Source organism: Aedes albopictus, chromosome 1 (assembly GCF_035046485.1).
Source record: "Aedes albopictus strain Foshan chromosome 1, AalbF5, whole genome shotgun sequence".
NCBI classification, from domain to species: domain Eukaryota; kingdom Metazoa; phylum Arthropoda; class Insecta; order Diptera; family Culicidae; genus Aedes; species Aedes albopictus.
The window spans coordinates 327,380,214-327,397,551 of record NC_085136.1 but is presented as its reverse complement, the minus strand read 5'-3'; the positions used below and the strand labels follow the sequence as shown (position 1 = coordinate 327,397,551).

The 17,338-nt window shown below is 40.7% G+C and overlaps 1 protein-coding gene across 2 annotated transcripts in view; it reads left to right on the top strand.

Moving 5' to 3' along the window:
- Positions 1-17,338, top strand: part of LOC109423650 (cytotoxic granule associated RNA binding protein TIA1) — a 775,397-nt gene that overhangs the window by 702,048 nt on the left and 56,011 nt on the right. For both annotated transcript variants that reach the window (XM_029867668.2, XM_029867667.2), the window contains one exon: positions 13,270-13,372. In XM_029867668.2, the coding sequence (XP_029723528.1) occupies positions 13,270-13,372 (103 nt within the window). The remainder of the gene's footprint in view (positions 1-13,269; positions 13,373-17,338) is intronic.

The following is a 17,338-nucleotide window of genomic DNA, read 5'->3' as shown; positions in this document are numbered from 1 at the left end:
CTAGAAGTGACTCCAGAAGGAACTTCTGCGGGATTCCAGAAGGAACTTCAGGAGAGAAGATATTTTTTTTATCTTTATTCGTGAGCTTTAACACACAGGATGGAAGGAATTTCAGAAGAAACTTTTGGAAGATCTTCCAAAATAACTTCAATAGGGCTCTCAAAAGGAACTCCTCGAAGATTCGAAGAAAGAACTCTCCTAGCAACACACATGTCATATGAGAGTTACGGTAGCGCAAGCTTTGGCTGTACAAAAGTCAATTCAACGTACTTCTAGCATTGTCTTAGACATTCTTTTCAATGAATTCTATATAACCAAACCCGTAACTTTTATATAATATGCGTGTTGCTTGGATCGCTTGATCCTGGTTAGAAGAATCCTTGTAGGATTTCCAGAATGAACTCCAGGATGATTTCCGGCAAAAACCTCTGAAGTGTTCTCAGCGAAATCGTATGCAGATTTTCCGGAGGCACTCCAGAAGAAATTACTAAAGTAACTCATGGAGAAGTCCACAGAAACTCCAGATGAAACTTCCATGGTTATACTTCACGAAAATTATGCAAGAACTCCCAGAGGAATTTCTGAATTAAGTCCGGAGGATTTCATAGGGCATTCTGTGAAATTTCCAAAGGAACTCTGGCATAAATACTCGGAGGAAGTCCTAGAGGAAACATGGAAGCTAATGCCGAAGGATGTATTGGGTAGTTTTCGGAGGATTCTCGGCTAAACGTTTGTGTTTCGAAGGTATTCCAAAATTCCAGGAATTTTAGAACTAACTAACGTTAAATTTTACGAATAATAATTTCTGAGGGATATTCAGAATGAATTTCTATGGAAATCCCAAACTAAATTACTGGATGATTTTCATAGAGCAATTGACGAAGGACCTTTTGAAGGATAACTCGTAGCAATTCTAGAAGGAACTAACGAGGAAAGTTCTGAATACCCTAATAAACTCCTGAAGTGATGCTCGATCCGAACTCTGTCGAAGAAACTCTTGAAAGGGTTTTCAAAGAAAATTCCAAGGAATTATTTCGTTTGAAAAAAAAAATATCACGAAGAAACTCGTGCAGAAATTCTTGAATAAACTCCTAGAAGTATTTCAAAATCATTTCAAGGTAAAAATCCTAGAGGTATTTCCGAAAAAAGGAAGTTTCGAATTTGTAGGAACCCTCAGAAGTACTTCTCGTTAAACCCTTTTTTTTTTCTTCTAGAAACAGACGAAAGGATTCCTGAAGGAAATGTTTTTGAATTTTCGAAAGAGGTTTTGAAGGATTCACATTGGAACTTTCTGATGAATTTCCGAAAAACTTGTTATAAATTGAAGTACATCATCGCTAAATCAAATCATTACTGCCACAATGACCTTCTTGCACTTCTTGTCGCGCTTAAGAGCGCTTATTTAAAAAAAAATGTTGGAGTTTTTCAAAAATGACAGCACAAATTTATTCGAAAAATCCCTCTAGACGTTTCATTGGCATTTTACAAAAAAAAATCGGAATAATTTTAGAATCTCCGTCGGGAATTTGTCCGTTCTAGTTCATAAATTCGTGCAAAAGTATATGTAAACTTCCCAAACGGTTCCATCGGAAACTTCTCCAAGGGCTCCTTTGAAAAGTTCTCTAAGAGTTCCTTTGGTGGTGCGTTCAAAATTTCCTCCGAAAATTTATCTAGAAGATCCTTCGGAAATCCTTGGAAATTTTTTTCGGGCGTTTTGAAAAAGCACATTCAAAAATTTCTCCAAGAGTTTCCTCGGGAGTTTCTCCAGGAGTAAGTTCTAAATTTTCTTAAGCACTTTTCGGGATTCTTCATGGAATTCCTTCTGGGGTTTCTTCAGGGAAGAAATTTGGAATTTTCTGTAGCAGTTCTTTCAGAAATTTCACAAACAGCTCCTTCATAAAACCCTTTATGTGTTTCTTCAGTAGTTTGTACATGATTTTTTTCATGAGTTCCTCAGGAAGCTTCTTCAGGAGTTAAGTCGGAAACTCTTCCCAGATTGAATTTGAAAATGGCTCCAATTTGTTTAGGTTTCCACTAAGAAGAAACTTCTCAAAAAAATTCCGGTGAAACCCCAGAAGCATTTCGTTGAGAAACACCAGAAAAACATAACTGAAAGAACTTTCCAAATACCTCCTAGAGAAAGCTCCGATGAAACAGGCGACGAAATACCTTAAGTATTTTCCAAAATTGTATCTGGAGAAATTTTTGAAGCAGTTTTTGAAGCAAATTTTTTCCGGAAGAATCTTTTGCAATAATAGCCAAAGCAACTTCTAAATGATGTTGAGTGTAAATGACTACACAGTCTTTGAATCCTCGAAAAAACGTATCCACCAAAAGATTCTTCTATGGATTTCCGAATAATATCTAAGAAGAGTTTTAGGATCAATTGTCTGAAGAAACTCCAGCATTTGAAAGCAAAGCACGATTAATTGACAAATTGAGAAATAAATAAGAGAATAAAAATACCACTTGTTTTGGTGGGTCTCGAACCCACCCTCAAAATCGCTATTCCGGCGCATTAACCAAGTAAGCCACACAACAAGATACGATTTCATGGAAAAGAAACTCAAACTGGATTCTAAGCACCACTCTAACTGGGTTCGTCTTTTACAACTTTTTCTCTCCTTCGGCTGTTGTATGTAGATCTCCCCAACTCTCGCGGTCTACGAACAACAAGTGTGAGCGTATTGTTTTAAGAATGTAGACATTCAAGCTCTACTGACTAGGAGCCGAAGGGCTGTCAAGGAGTTATGCAGGAGTTATTCCTCAAATTACTCCAATAGTTCTTTCAACATTTCCTCAAAATATCCCAAGAATATGGAAGGAACTACTCGCATAATCCTCCCAAGTAGTTCATATAACAAGCAGTTCCTTCGGAAAAAATCTTCAGGTGTTTTTTTCGGTAGTTTGTCCAACTACGGGAATTCCTCCATGAGTTCTTCTGGAAGATTCTTCAGAAGTTCATTCGGAAACTCTTCCAAAATTAGAATCAAAAATAGCTCCAGCTTGTTTTACTGGATTCCATCAGGAACTTCTTTCAAAATTCCAACAAGAAATTCCTCAAGAAGTTCGCAGTTTCATGCAAAGGAATTCTTAAAGAATTTTCCAAAGGAACCGCAGCAAAAATTTTTGGACCATCTTTAGCAATTCCTTGTGAAACCCCAGAATCAATACATTGAGAAACACTTTTCTATCACGCCGAGGACCTGGGATCGAATCCCACTCCCGACAAACTCACAAAATGTGAGTTCTTCCTTCGGAAGGGAAATAAAGCGTGGGTCTCGAGATTAACTAGCCCAGGGCTGAAAATCTCGTGATTACAGATAATAGATAATAGATAGAATACATTGAGAAATACCAGAAAAACATTGCTAAAAGAATTTCCGAAAGACCTCCTTGAGAAATCTCCGTAAGATCTTCTGGGCAAATTCTCATTGGAACGTTTTTTTAGAAACGGGCGAAGTATTCTCTAAAATATTATCTAAAGAAATTGTTGAAGCGTTTAGTGAAGCAAAGTTCCCAATGAACTCCTGAAGTGAATCAGGAAAAAAATCTTTTGAAATAATAGTCGAAGGAACTTCTAAAAGAAGTTGGATGTAAACGACTACACAGTCTTTAAATCCTCGGTAAAACTTATCAGTCGATATCTTGGAAGAGTTTCGAAACAGTTGCTGGACAAATGTCCGAAACAAACCCTTTGTGAACTTCAAATGAACACACGAAAAAAAACTCCTAAAGTACCTAAGTACCGAAGGACTAATAATCGCCTGGATTTCCGAAGAAGTTTCTAGAAGAGTTTTATTCGAAGCTTCTGGATATAGCTGATTGTGGAAACGACCGACGGATTGGCAGAGTTATCTCTCTATGGTTGGCTTTTCGGTCCGGTTAAATTATAAGCAGGGTGATACTATTGCATCCGATGTTTCGACCCTCGATTTGGGCCAGGGAGGTTATAGGGATACCGCTACGTGTGTATCGCTGTCGGGTTTGGTGAATTTAATCTTGTGTTGACTATTTTTGGGTAGATGATGAGGGTGTAGTTCACACAAATTGGTTTTACCACTGCGTCGAACACTAACATGGCATCTAGACACTGAATACTGAGTTTATCTAAGAAATTTCAGGAAACTTTACATAGAAAGTCCTGTAATAAATTTTCTCCATACATTTTGAAGAATTTCAATAGGAATTCCAGGTGCTAATCCCGAAATAATTTCCAGAAGAACACTAGAACAAAAACTGCATTCCAGAACCCAAGTAACCACGCTGTTGAAGCTGTACGTATTGCATCAATAACGCACATATATTGACCTGCATTACTCTATATAAGCCATTAAAGTTGAAATAAAGTAGAAAGTGGCACCACTATTGTTGAATTAGTATAATCGTAAGTCCGCAATAGTGGCACCACTTGCCACTTTAATTTAACTTTAATGGTTAATGTAGGGCAATGCATGTCAATATATGCGCTTTTTATATGCAATACGTACAGCTTCAACAGCATGGTTACTTGGGAAGAAACTGCCTGAAGATTTTCCCAAATAAAAATTTAGATTTCTAAAGGAATTCTCCAAAAAAAATCTCCTAGATTTTTTTTTCGAATTCACTCCTGGAGAATTAATTGCTAAAAAAAAAATATCATTTGAGAAGTTTTCTCCAAGATTTCTCCAAGAAAACATTCGAGAAGAGGTTTTTGATAAACTACCTCAATTCCTTCAAACTTCTCCAGCAATTCTCCTATGTAGCCATCTAGGAGTTACACCAAAAATTTATGAAGGAGTAAGACCTCAAATTATTCCAAAAGTTCTTTTAAGATTTTCTCCAAGTATCCCAAGAGTATGGGAAGAACTACTAGAATAATCCCCCCAAGTAGTTCCTACTGGGTTTTCTCTAGCAGCTTTCTTGAAAATTCCTCCAAGTTGCTTCAAGATTTTTTTTTTTTCAGAAGCTCCACAGGGAGTTTCTCCCGAAGATGTTCCGTAAACTCCTTGTGTTCCCCCATGTATTTCTCCTCAAATTCTGAAAGAAGTTTCTGCGAGCATGCTTCTGGGAGATCCTCCAGAAATTTATCCAGGAGTTCTTTCACAAACTCCTTGGGAAATATTTTAGGAGTTTCTTCGAGAATCCCTCCAGTTGGAATTTGCAGATTTTTTTTAAAGAAGTTGCTAGAGATACTCCTTGATGAATTTCCGGTTGTCAGCTGACAATGAGGACGTTTAAGAACTGCTAGAAAAAAATCCATAGAAGCTCCGATTCTCACGAAAAACAAAATCTTTTAGTATATCCTGTCAGAACCCCTAGATGAATTTCCTAAGAAACTCTGAAAAGAATTCAAAGCAAACTTTCTGAAGTTCCCTTCATGGAGAGATCTCAAAGCAAACTTTCTGAAGTTCCCTTCATGGAGAGATCTCGGAAGAACTCCCGCTGAAACTTCTAGAGGATTTTCGAACAGAACTCCTGGGATTCCTTAATTCGCAGGGCAACTGCAAATGAACGATTCCCGAAGGAACTTCTAAAAGAGGCCCCTTCCGTATTACGGGTCGTCCATAAATCACATAGTATTTGGATTATGCTACGGGCCATGTATTAGGTATGGAAAAATGGGTTACGAGGGGGAGGGGGTGTCAAAAATCGTCAAAAAAAATGCTACGTCATTTATGGACGGCATCTTAGTAGAATTTACAGAGAAACTTGCAAACGATTTCTCAGCTTAATTTCCGTCCAAATTTCCAGAGGGACAAGTTTTTGAACAATTGGTGGAGGAACTTGTAAATAGACTCCCGGAGGGAATCGTCAACAAGGACGGTAAACAATCCGAAGAATTCTTGAAGGAGTTTTCTAGAGAATTCCTGAAAGAACTTCTACAGCATCTCCGGAGGAACACCTAGAAGGGTACCCGGGAAACTTTCAATAGAATCCACGAAGGAACCTTTGCAGATATTCCTGAGATATTTCCGGAAAATTTTCCGTAGAAAGATTTAGCAAAAATTATAAGAACTGTTGGAAGAATTGCCAAAGGAACTCTTGAAGAATTCCCGGAGGAAATAATTGAAAAGAACACGGAGCAAGGCCTAGAAAAATTTCAGATGAGATACTTCTAGAAGAATAAAAAAAAACTTCCAGAAAAACTCTCGAAGGAACTTCATTTACTGTGGTGTAGATAACAATTTTTGTAGTAATTCATTAAGCCCAATGTAGTGTCAAATGAGTTGATTATGAAAATAATAACTGAATAATAACAATTAAGACAAATTCCCTATGGAACACCTCGTGGAATTCCCGGTGGAAATCTTGGAAAAGATCCCGCTGGAACACAAAGAGAAATGTCCAGTGGAACTTCTAAAGTATTATCTGATAGAACATGTGGAGAAAGTTTCATTGAAATACCTTAAGAAATTCCTGGAGAAACTTCTAGAGGAAACACAGACGAACTGCTAGAAGAGTTCTCGGAAAAGTTCCTATGTGGAGCGGACCTTAAGGTGAAACAGAAATCCCATTGCAATTTCCCATACAAAGTTTAGAGGCAACAATCTGACAAACGAAGCATCGAACCAAGCCACACTAGTTTATCATGGCTTTGCTGACTTGCAAAAAGAGGCAGCTTTTCCCAATCGAGCGCATTTGTTTATGATTTTTTTGTTCAGAATGGTGCTCTTGAGAACGTGAGAAGGGGTTCAAGACGGCTATTGTGGTAGCCATTTTTGTATTCTCTGAAGTTTCTCCTTAAATGATGCCAATGACTGTCACGACGAAAAACTGTTAATAGAGCACTGCATGAAATTCTCTCTTTCTCTTTCACTCTTACAGAAGTTTTGTAAACAGCAAGGCCAAGAAACGTCAAAATCCCATACAAAATCAAAACAATGCAGAGCCCTATAGAATTCCCGGAAAGAACTCCAAGATAAATTACCGGTGGCACTCCTGGAGTAATTCTCGAGTGAACTCCCACAAGAATTCCTGAGGGACCTCAATAAATAATCAAAGAAGGAAGAGGAAGAGAGATATTCATCTGACACTTCCTAGAAGATTCATCATAGTTTCAGTATCATCGTATGATCTCTTGTTAAATATTAATGTTTTCACCTGTATATGTACAGCTTTACAACAAAGAATATGGTCATCAACTCAATCGATAGTTTACCCATCCATATGGTGAATCCCTTACAAAAGCAACACCATAACACCAACGTTTGGTCGATCGAAAACCTCTCGCAACCGGTATCGCTAATCTCGGTTCGCTTCCGAAGCAAATTGGAAAACCCCGTCCGGTTCCATGAAAAGTTCACCAAATTCCAAGAACCCATGTATGCCGAAAATCGTTCAACAATGACCTCATCGTCACCGTATGCCTCCTCCTTCACCACCTCCGGATCTCGGTGGCACCCGCCATTATAACTCAATTTCCAGGAAAGCCCCAACAACCACGGTCACACAACCGAAAGCCGCTTTGTCCTATGCCCACACCACCACACCACAGACTGCGTGCGACGACACACCGACAAACACTGTGTTCCCAACCTCACGTTACCACGTGTCCCGTTCCACTCTCTCGATATGTAGTTCCCGCAGCCGTGTCGTCCAAGTTCCGACCTACGAGCCGGCACTTTCCGGGAAAAGAATTTGTCACAACTCACAATATTGTCACTTTTTGCGCCATCTTCAATCTGGGTTGGTTGCCCCGCCGCCACCGCATTCTACCTAGGTTTCTTGCTTCCTTTCCAACCCACCACGATAACGGTGTTTGACACGCAGCAGGAGTGCTCTCAATAACGAACCGAGCGCGACGCTCCTCGCCCATCCAGTAGCCAGGCAGGGTATGTAATCCTAGTTGGTTCGGCAGGTAGGTGCTACCCGAGAGGACGACTAACTACGATGCGATGATGATGACGAGATGAACGGTGCACTTTAATATTAAACGCCGGCGAAGAATGGGGGAATCATCTCTCGCCCCTTTGGAGCTGCAAGGGCAGCGCATCACCACACACACCGCACACAGCGCAGCGCAGCACAGTGTGCAGTAAGAGCGAGCGTAAGAGTGCTCGAGCTGTGCTGCTGCTGTTACTGCCTTATGCTTGTGCTACCTACTATCCTACGTACTGCACAGTGTCAAGTGTCGGGTCATCAGCTTTTGTGACGCTATACAAACTTTTCATCTCACTTTCGTTCAAATTCATCGTCGTTACCGTCATCGTCGAGGGTGGTATGCCATTTCACCGAAAGACGTTACGCGGAATGTATCGTTCTTCTTTGAGCTCTTCCATAGTTTAGAGCAAGAATGCAAGATATGAAGACTTGTCTACAATTTAAAGGTATTTGAACTGTGGTGAAGACATTCCACAATGGTCCGACGGCCGATTTAACTGAAGAGAAAATTACGCCTTAACTATTAGTTTTAGCACAGAATTCTACAAGGATTCTCCATAGAATTCTCTGAGGATTCTCCACAGAATCCTCTCAGGATTCTCCACAGCATCCTCTCAGGATTCTCCACAGAATCCTCTCAGGATTCTGCACAGCATCCTCTCAGGATTCTCCACAGAATCCTCTCAGGATTCTTCACAGAATCCTCTCAGGATTCTCCACAAAATCCTCTCAGAATTCTTCACAGAATCCTCTATGGATTCTCCATAGAATCCTCTCAGGATTCACCACAGAATCCTCTTAGGATTCTCCACAGAATCCTCTCAGGATTCTCCACAGAATCCTCTCAGGATTCTCCACAGAATCCTCTCAGGATTCTCCACAGAATCCTCTCAGGATTCTCCACAGCATACTCTCAGTATTCTCCACAGAATCCTCTCAGGATTCTGCACAGCATCCTCTCAGGATTCTCCACAGAATCCTCTCAGGATTCTTCACAGAATCCTCTCAGGATTCTCCACAGAATCCTCTCAGAATTCTTCACAGAATCCTCTATGGATTCTCCATAGAATCCTCTCAGGATTCACCACAGAATCCTCTTAGGATTCTCCACAGAATCCTCTCAGGATTCTCCACAGAATCCTCTCAGGATTCTCCACAGAATCCTCTCAGGATTCTCCACAGAATCCTCTCAGGATTCTCCACAGAATCCTCTCAGGATTCTCCACAGAATCCTCTCAGGATTCTCCACAGAATCCTCTCAGGATTCTCCACAGAATCCTCTCAGGATTCTCCACGGAATCCTCTCAGGATTCTCCACAGAATCCTCTCAGGATTCTCCACAGAATCCTCTCAGGATTCTCCACAGAATCCTCTCAGGATTCTCCACAGAATCCTCTCAGGATTCTCCACAGAATCCTCTCAGGATTCTCCACAGAATCCTCTCAGGATTCTCCACAGCATCCTCTCAGGATTCTCCACAGAATCCTCTCAGGATTCTGCACAGCATCCTCTCAGGATTCTCCACAGAATCCTCTCAGGATTCTTCACAGAATCCTCTCAGGATTCTCCACAAAATCCTCTCAGAATTCTTCACAGAATCCTCTATGGATTCTCCATAGAATCCTCTCAGGATTCACCACAGAATCCTCTTAGGATTCTCCACAGAATCCTCTCAGGATTCTCCACAGAATCCTCTCAGGATTCTCCACAGAATCCTCTCAGGATTCTCCACAGAATCCTCTCAGGATTCTCCACAGCATACTCTCAGTATTCTCCACAGAATCCTCTCAGGATTCTGCACAGCATCCTCTCAGGATTCTCCACAGAATCCTCTCAGGATTCTTCACAGAATCCTCTCAGGATTCTCCACAGAATCCTCTCAGAATTCTTCACAGAATCCTCTATGGATTCTCCATAGAATCCTCTCAGGATTCACCACAGAATCCTCTTAGGATTCTCCACAGAATCCTCTCAGGATTCTCCACAGAATCCTCTCAGGATTCTCCACAGAATCCTCTCAGGATTCTCCACAGAATCCTCTCAGGATTCTCCACAGAATCCTCTCAGGATTCTCCACAGAATCCTCTCAGGATTCTCCACAGAATCCTCTCAGGATTCTCCACAGAATCCTCTCAGGATTCTCCACAGAATCCTCTCAGGATTCTCCACGGAATCCTCTCAGGATTCTCCACAGAATCCTCTCAGGATTCTCCACAGAATCCTCTCAGGATTCTCCACAGAATCCTCTCAGGATTCTCCACAGAATCCTCTCAGGATTCTCCACAGAATCCTCTCAGGATTCTCCACAGAATCCTCTCAGGATTCTCCACAGAATCCTCTCAGGATTCTCCACAGAATCCTCTCAGGATTCTCCACAGAATCCTCTCATGATTCTCCACAGAATCCTCTCAGGATTCTCCACAGAATCCTCTCAGGATTCTCCACAGAATCCTCTCAGGATTCTCCACAGAATCCTCTCAGGATTCTCCACAGAATCCTCTCAGGATTCTCCACAGCATCCTCTCAGTATTCTCCACAGAATCCTCTCAGGATTCTGCACAGCATCCTCTCAGGATTCTCCACAGAATCCTCTCAGGATTCTTCACAGAATCCTCTCAGGATTCTCCACAGAATCCTCTCAGGATTCTTCACAGAATCCTCTATGGATTCTCCATAGAATCCTCTCAGGATTCACCACAGAATACTCTTAGGATTCTCCACAGAATCCTCTCAGGATTCTCCACAGAATCCTCTCAGGATTCTCCACAGAATCCTCTCAGGATTCTCCACAGAATCCTCTCAGGATTCTCCACAGAATCCTCTCAGGATTCTCCACAGAATCCTCTCAGGATTCTCCACAGAATCCTCTCAGGATTCTCCACAGAATCCTCTCAGGATTCTCCACAGAATCCTCTCAGGATTCTCCACAGAATCCTCTCAGGATTCTCCACAGCATACTCTCAGTATTCTCCACAGAATCCTCTCAGGATTCTGCACAGCATCCTCTCAGGATTCTCCACAGAATCCTCTCAGGATTCTCCACAGCATCCTCTCAGTATTCTCCACAGAATCCTCTCAGGATTCTCCACAGAATCCTCTCAGGATTCTCCACAGAATCCTCTCAGGATTCTCCACAGAATCCTCTCAGGATTCTCCACAGCATACTCTCAGTATTCTCCACAGAATCCTCTCAGGACTCTGCACAGCATCCTCTCAGGATTCTCCACATATTCCTCTCAGGATTCTTCACAGAATCCTCTCAGGATTCTCCACAGAATCCTCTCAGAATTCTTCACAGAATCCTCTATGGATTCTCCATAGAATCCTCTCAGGATTCACCACAGAATCCTCTAAGGATTCTCCACAGAATCCTCTCAGGATTCTCCACAGAATCCTCTCAGGATTCTCCACAGAATCCTCTCAGGATTCTCCACAGAATCCTCTCAGGATTCTCCACAGAATCCTCTCAGGATTCTCCACAGAATCCTCTCAGGATTCTCCACAGAATCCTCTCAGGATTCTCCACAGAATCCTCTCAGGATTCTCCACAGAATCCTCTCAGGATTCTCCACAGAATCCTCTCAGGATTCTCCACAGAATCCTCTCAGGATTCTCCACAGAATCCTCTCAGGATTCTCCACAGAATCCTCTTAGGATTCTCCACAGTATCCTCTCAGGATTCTCCACAGACTCCTCTCAGGATTCTCCACAGAATCCTCTCAGGATTCTCCACAGAATCCTCTCAGGATTTTCCACAGAATCCTCTCAGGATTCTCCACAGAATCCTCTCAGGATTCTCCACAGAATCCTCTCAGGATTCTCCACAGAATCCTCTCAGGATTCTCCACAGAATCCTCTCAGGATTCTCCACAGAATCCTCTCAGGATTCTCCACAGAATCCTCTCAGGATTCTCCACAGAATCCTCTCAGGATTCTCCACAGAATCCTCTCAGGATTCTCCACAGAATCCTCTCAGGATTCTCCACAGAATCCTCTCAGGATTCTCCACAGAATCCTCTCAGGATTCTCCACAGAATCCTCTCAGGATTCTCCACAGAATCCTCTCAGGATTCTCTCAGGATTCTCCACAGAATCCTCTCAGGATTCTCCACAGAATCCTCTCAGGATTCTCCACAGAATCCTCTTAGGATTCTCCACAGAATCCTCTCAGGATTCTTCACAGAATCCTCAGGATTCTTCACAGAATCCTCAGGATTCTTCACAGAATCCTCAGGATTCTTCACAGAATCCTCAGGATTCTTCACAGAATCCTCAGGATTCTTCACAGAATCCTCAGGATTCTTCACAGAATCCTCAGGATTCTTCACAGAATCCTCAGGATTCTTCACAGAATCCTCTCTGAATTCTGAACAGAATCCTCGCAGTATTCTTTACCAGGATTCTTCACAGAACCCTCTCAGGATTCTCCACATAATCCTCTCAAGATTCTACACAGAGTCCAATCGTGATTCTTCACTGAATCCTCTTAGGATTCTCCAAAAAAAAACCTGTCTGGGTTTGCTACAGAATTCTATCACGATTCTCCACAGAAGTCTCTCAAGATTTTGCACAGAATTCTCTCAGGATTCTTCACAGAATGTTTTCAGTATGCTCCTCTCAAGAATCTTCACAGACTTTTCTCAGGATTCTCCACAGAATTCTCTCAGGATTCTCCACATAATTCACTCAGGATTCAATTTTTTCACTCAGTTTAAATTTTCGTATTTTTTTTTTAATATAAAGAATTAATTAATGAATTAATTTAGATTTGTCCCTATCAGAAATATCATCCAAAATATTCATAGGATTGAACTATGATAAGATGTTTATAAAAACATTCAGTAGAGTTCTGAGAAGACATCCTATAAAATAATATAACAACATTAATTTTTTAAAGCTGTCATTGATGGTTCCTATAGAGATTGCTGTTCCAAATCATATTTTTTATTAAGCTGAGTTCCTTAAGATTTTTTTCCAAAAAATTTTCAAATATTTTAATAACTGAACAACCGGGGTAATAGAATATGTTTGAGAAAATTCTGAAAAAAACACTTCTATAAGGATCCAAGTATAGCTGGACTTGAATGAACAGCGGTTTGAAGTGGAAGCATTTTATGGATTTCATTTTTGATTAATAATATCTAAACGGTAAATAATAAATGCAAAAGAATAAGAAAGCATAAATGAAGGTTTTCTAAAAAATGTTCAATTTATCGAAACCACTGATATTCTAAAGTGCAATAGTTCTGTCGAACACTGATCCATATTATATCCAACCACGTCAACAAATTCGGTGAAACGAATTTCGGTAACCTGCGATCAATCCACCGCCATCGTCGTCCACCCGTTCCAATTTCACGATTATAACCGTTTTTTTTTTCTTCTTCTCTCTCCCTCTCCCAACAGGAAGCGGAGAATGCAATTGCTGCCATGAATGGACAATGGCTCGGATCGAGATCCATTAGGACAAACTGGGCCACCAGAAAACCCCCGGCTACCAAGGCAGAATGTAAGTAGTTTTTCCTTCCTGTAACTATATGTGTGTGTCTGTCTGTGGGTGTTTGTCTCTGTACTGAGATGTTGATAGTCGATTCCTCCTATATTTCCTGGACTCTCACTCAACGTCTCCTACCACGCGATACTTTGATATCCTCTCCGATATTGTTTCCAATGAATATCACGGAATGAACCACTAGATGAATAGATCATTTCCCTTGGCTTGCAGCTGAATATTTTTTTGTTTAATCATTACCTGAATGTGAGTAACAAAGTCCCAAATATAACAGAATATATTTTTATTGTTATTTTTTACGTAACTTTTTTACAACACGTTTAGCGTGCTTGTCGTGATCAAAATAATCCACGACTAATATTAAGTATGGCTAATTACGGACTCAATATTACCATAATCAACTTTTTTTTAAATTTCAGTTTTATTTTTATTTTTTTTTTTTTTTACTTTCAGCGTGTAGTTAGTATTAAACTTACACTAACGCACTGCGAGAGTTAAGTATGATTCTTCTCTATAACCTAAAACTACTTAGGAGCTAAAGTATCAAATATTGAAGCCACAGCCATCGGAAATGCTCTATTCAAAAAGTGAAAAATCCCTTCCGCCAGAATCCGGTGTTACTGTTTACCGAAACAGGGCCACCAAAGTTCCCATATGCTAGAATCGCTGTGTCGCTGTCCCTTACTACACCAGGCAACTCCTCCTAACTGATGATGGTTGTGTCCTGACCGTTCCGTGTGAAACCTTTTCTATTCTTCGTTTTTTGTGTACCCTCCGGTGTGAAACTCACTGACAGACTGACTCTGACTGTGTCTCTATGTGTTCTAGTCCGTCCACCACCAAACATCCATCCACCCACCCGGCTCTCGGTCCCTATCCCCTATCCTACAGTAGTGTCTCTTTGTTTGGTTTGGCTTCCAACGACCGGCTGCTCCCGAAAGCCACGACACTGCTTTTGTTTCTGTTCTGTTTCCGGTTGGCTTCCTGTGTTGATCAGGGAGATGGAGGTGAAATGCGTTCGCTGTGGACAGAAATGATTACTGGATAAAAAAACTTTTAAAAATTATAATTTTCGAATAAGTGTAATTTTTTTAATTTGACCTATTCTTTACATGAATTGATCAAATGAAAAAGTATCTGTTATCAAAAATATACCCAATCAGAAATTGAAAAAAAAAGAGATGAACCAGCCAAGGGCTGAAAGTCTCTTTAATAAAGACAAATCAATCAATCAATAAAAAAAACAAATGGAAAATTCTGAGCACAGTTTTTACCCTTCAAGTTCCAAAAGTCATCGATTTTAAGATAATCGGAACGTATTTTTTCGGCATAATTATGTCATGTTTTTTTGAGTCCCTATACAATTTTAAAGAACTTCAGCTCCCTTGGACACGGACTTACAATTTTGACATGATTGGGTGTTTAGAACACAATCATTTTTTAAATTTAACTTTGAACATTTGCATATTTTGCAGAAAAAGAGTGACAGCCAACACTAAAGTCACACTTTACCGGGATTCCAGTGGAGATTCTTCCAGTAATCCTACTCCAAACTGCTAGAGCAGGATTTCTATAACAAAGATAAAAAAAAATAAAAGAACTACATTAAAAATAAAAAAAACATAAAAATAAATGGTAAAGAGAAAAAAATATGAAAATGAAGAAAGGGGAATTCAATGGGAATTAATGGAGGTTTCATGATCGGTTAAAGGGTGTTTTAGAAATGTTAGAAAGTAAATGTTAGGGAAAATTTAAAAAAATAAACGTATAAAATTTTAAATTTTAAAAATTTTAAAAATTTTAAAATTTGGAAATTTTTAAAAAATTTGAAAAAATATATTACAATTTTAAAAAATTTAAAAAAATAAAATTACAATTTTAAAAAATTTTGAAATTTAAAAAAAGTAGTTAATTTTTTGAAACTTTTTCAAATTTTATTTTTTTACCATTTTTTAAAAATAAAGGGTATAGAAATTCACAATGTGATCGATTTATAAAGAAATATTTCTTTGGAACATAGTAAGTTGTTTAACCTTGAAAGAAACATTTTACACCACAACCTCAACACACCCATAGTGTGTAACTAGCTGACTGAGTAACTGTTGCTAGACAAAGTTACGGCAGCGTCGACGACGACGACGGTAACTTGGCCTAACTTGGCTACTGGGTTGGCGGCAGTAGTGCCTACTGCCAAGATGATGACGGGAGGTTTGTTTTGTTTTTCCTCTTCTCCCGCCGTTTTTTTTTCCCGTTCCCCCGCAGCAGGAACGTGCTTGTTCGGTGTTTTGAGTGATTCGGTTCATATTTGGACAGGTACCCGGTGACAAATTGACGTCCAAATAAAGCAATTAAGAGCTAGGATGCTTGTTGGAGTGGGGTTTACTGACATTTGAAAAGGAGAAAGTTGTATGTTCGTGTTTTTATTGTGGAGAAAAATGCAGCTGTTGAAGTTATAAGCCCACATTTAACTGAATAAGATTTGTCGAAAGCTGAACTGTGAAGAAGTGCTAGTATTACTAAGTAAGAAAAAAAAACAAATAATCTTGTCCGGCATACCAACAGAATCCCGTCACGGATTCCAACAGAATCCTATCAAGGCTTCCAACAGAATCCCGTCAGGGATTCCAGAAGAATTCCGTCAGAGAATCCTGTCAGGGATTCCAACAGAATCCCGTCAGGGATTCCAACAGAATCCCGTCAGGGATTCCAACAGAATCCCGTCAGGGATTCCAACAGAATCCCGTCAGGGTTTCCAACAGAATCCCGTCAGGGATTCCAACAGAATCCCGTCAGGGATTCCAACAGAATCCCGTCAGAGTCCCAACAGAATCCCGTCAGGGATTCCAACAGAATCCCGTCAGGGATTCCAACAGAATCCCGTCAGGGATTCCAACAGAATCCCGTCAGGGATTCCAACAGAATCCCGTCAGGGATTCCAACAAAATCCCGTCAGGGATTCCAACAGAATCCCGTCAGGGACTCCAACAGAATCCCGTCAGGGATTCCAACAGAATCCCATCAGGGATTCCAACAGAATCCCGTCAGGGATTCCAACAGAATCCTGTCAGGGATTCCAACAGAATCCCGTCAGGGATTCCAACAGAATCCCGTCAGGGATTCCAACAGAATCCCGTCAGGGATTCCAACAGAATCCCGTCAGGGATTCCAACAGAATCCCGTCAGGGATTCCAACAGAATCCCGTCAGGGATTCCAACAGAATCCCGTCAGGGATTCCAACAGAATCCCGTCAGGGATTCCAACAGAATCCCGTCAGGGATTCCAACAGAATCCCGTCAGGGATTCCAACAGAATCCCGTCAGGGATTCCAACAGAATCCCGTCAGGGATTCCAACAGAATCCCGTCAGGGATTCCAACAGAATCCCGTCAGAGATTCCAACAGAATCCCGTCAGGGATTCCAACAGAATCCCGTCAGGGATTCCAACAGAATCCCGTCAGAGATTCCAACAGAATCCCGTCAGGGATTCCTGTAGTGACGAGGCCGATGGTTTAGTACTGAATGACGTTTATTCCCATAACATTAATTTCTATGATTACTAGATCCTACATCCCTCCCTTCATTTTATTATCAATCTCAATTCTTTAAGTATTATTTGCAAATTCCAATTTCATTTAAATCATAATCGTTCAAGTACATTGGTTTCGTTCTGGTACGCTTCGGCCGTGGTCCATCATCTTTGCTGGTATCTTCAATATTGTCAGCATGTTCTTCTCCTGTAGATACGGGGTTCTTGCTCAGGATACATTTGGTATGGTTCACGTGGCGGCTTGATGTCACTCCAGTCTTCAAGTTCTGCAAGGTCAACCGCGTTCCTTCTCGGCGAATTACAACGTGTGGGTCAGGATGGAAAGTACATGTCAGTTTGTTTTTCTTCACGAAGTTCTTTACGACCACGTGGTCCCCGACATCTATAACGGAAGGTTTGGCGTTCCTTTTACAAT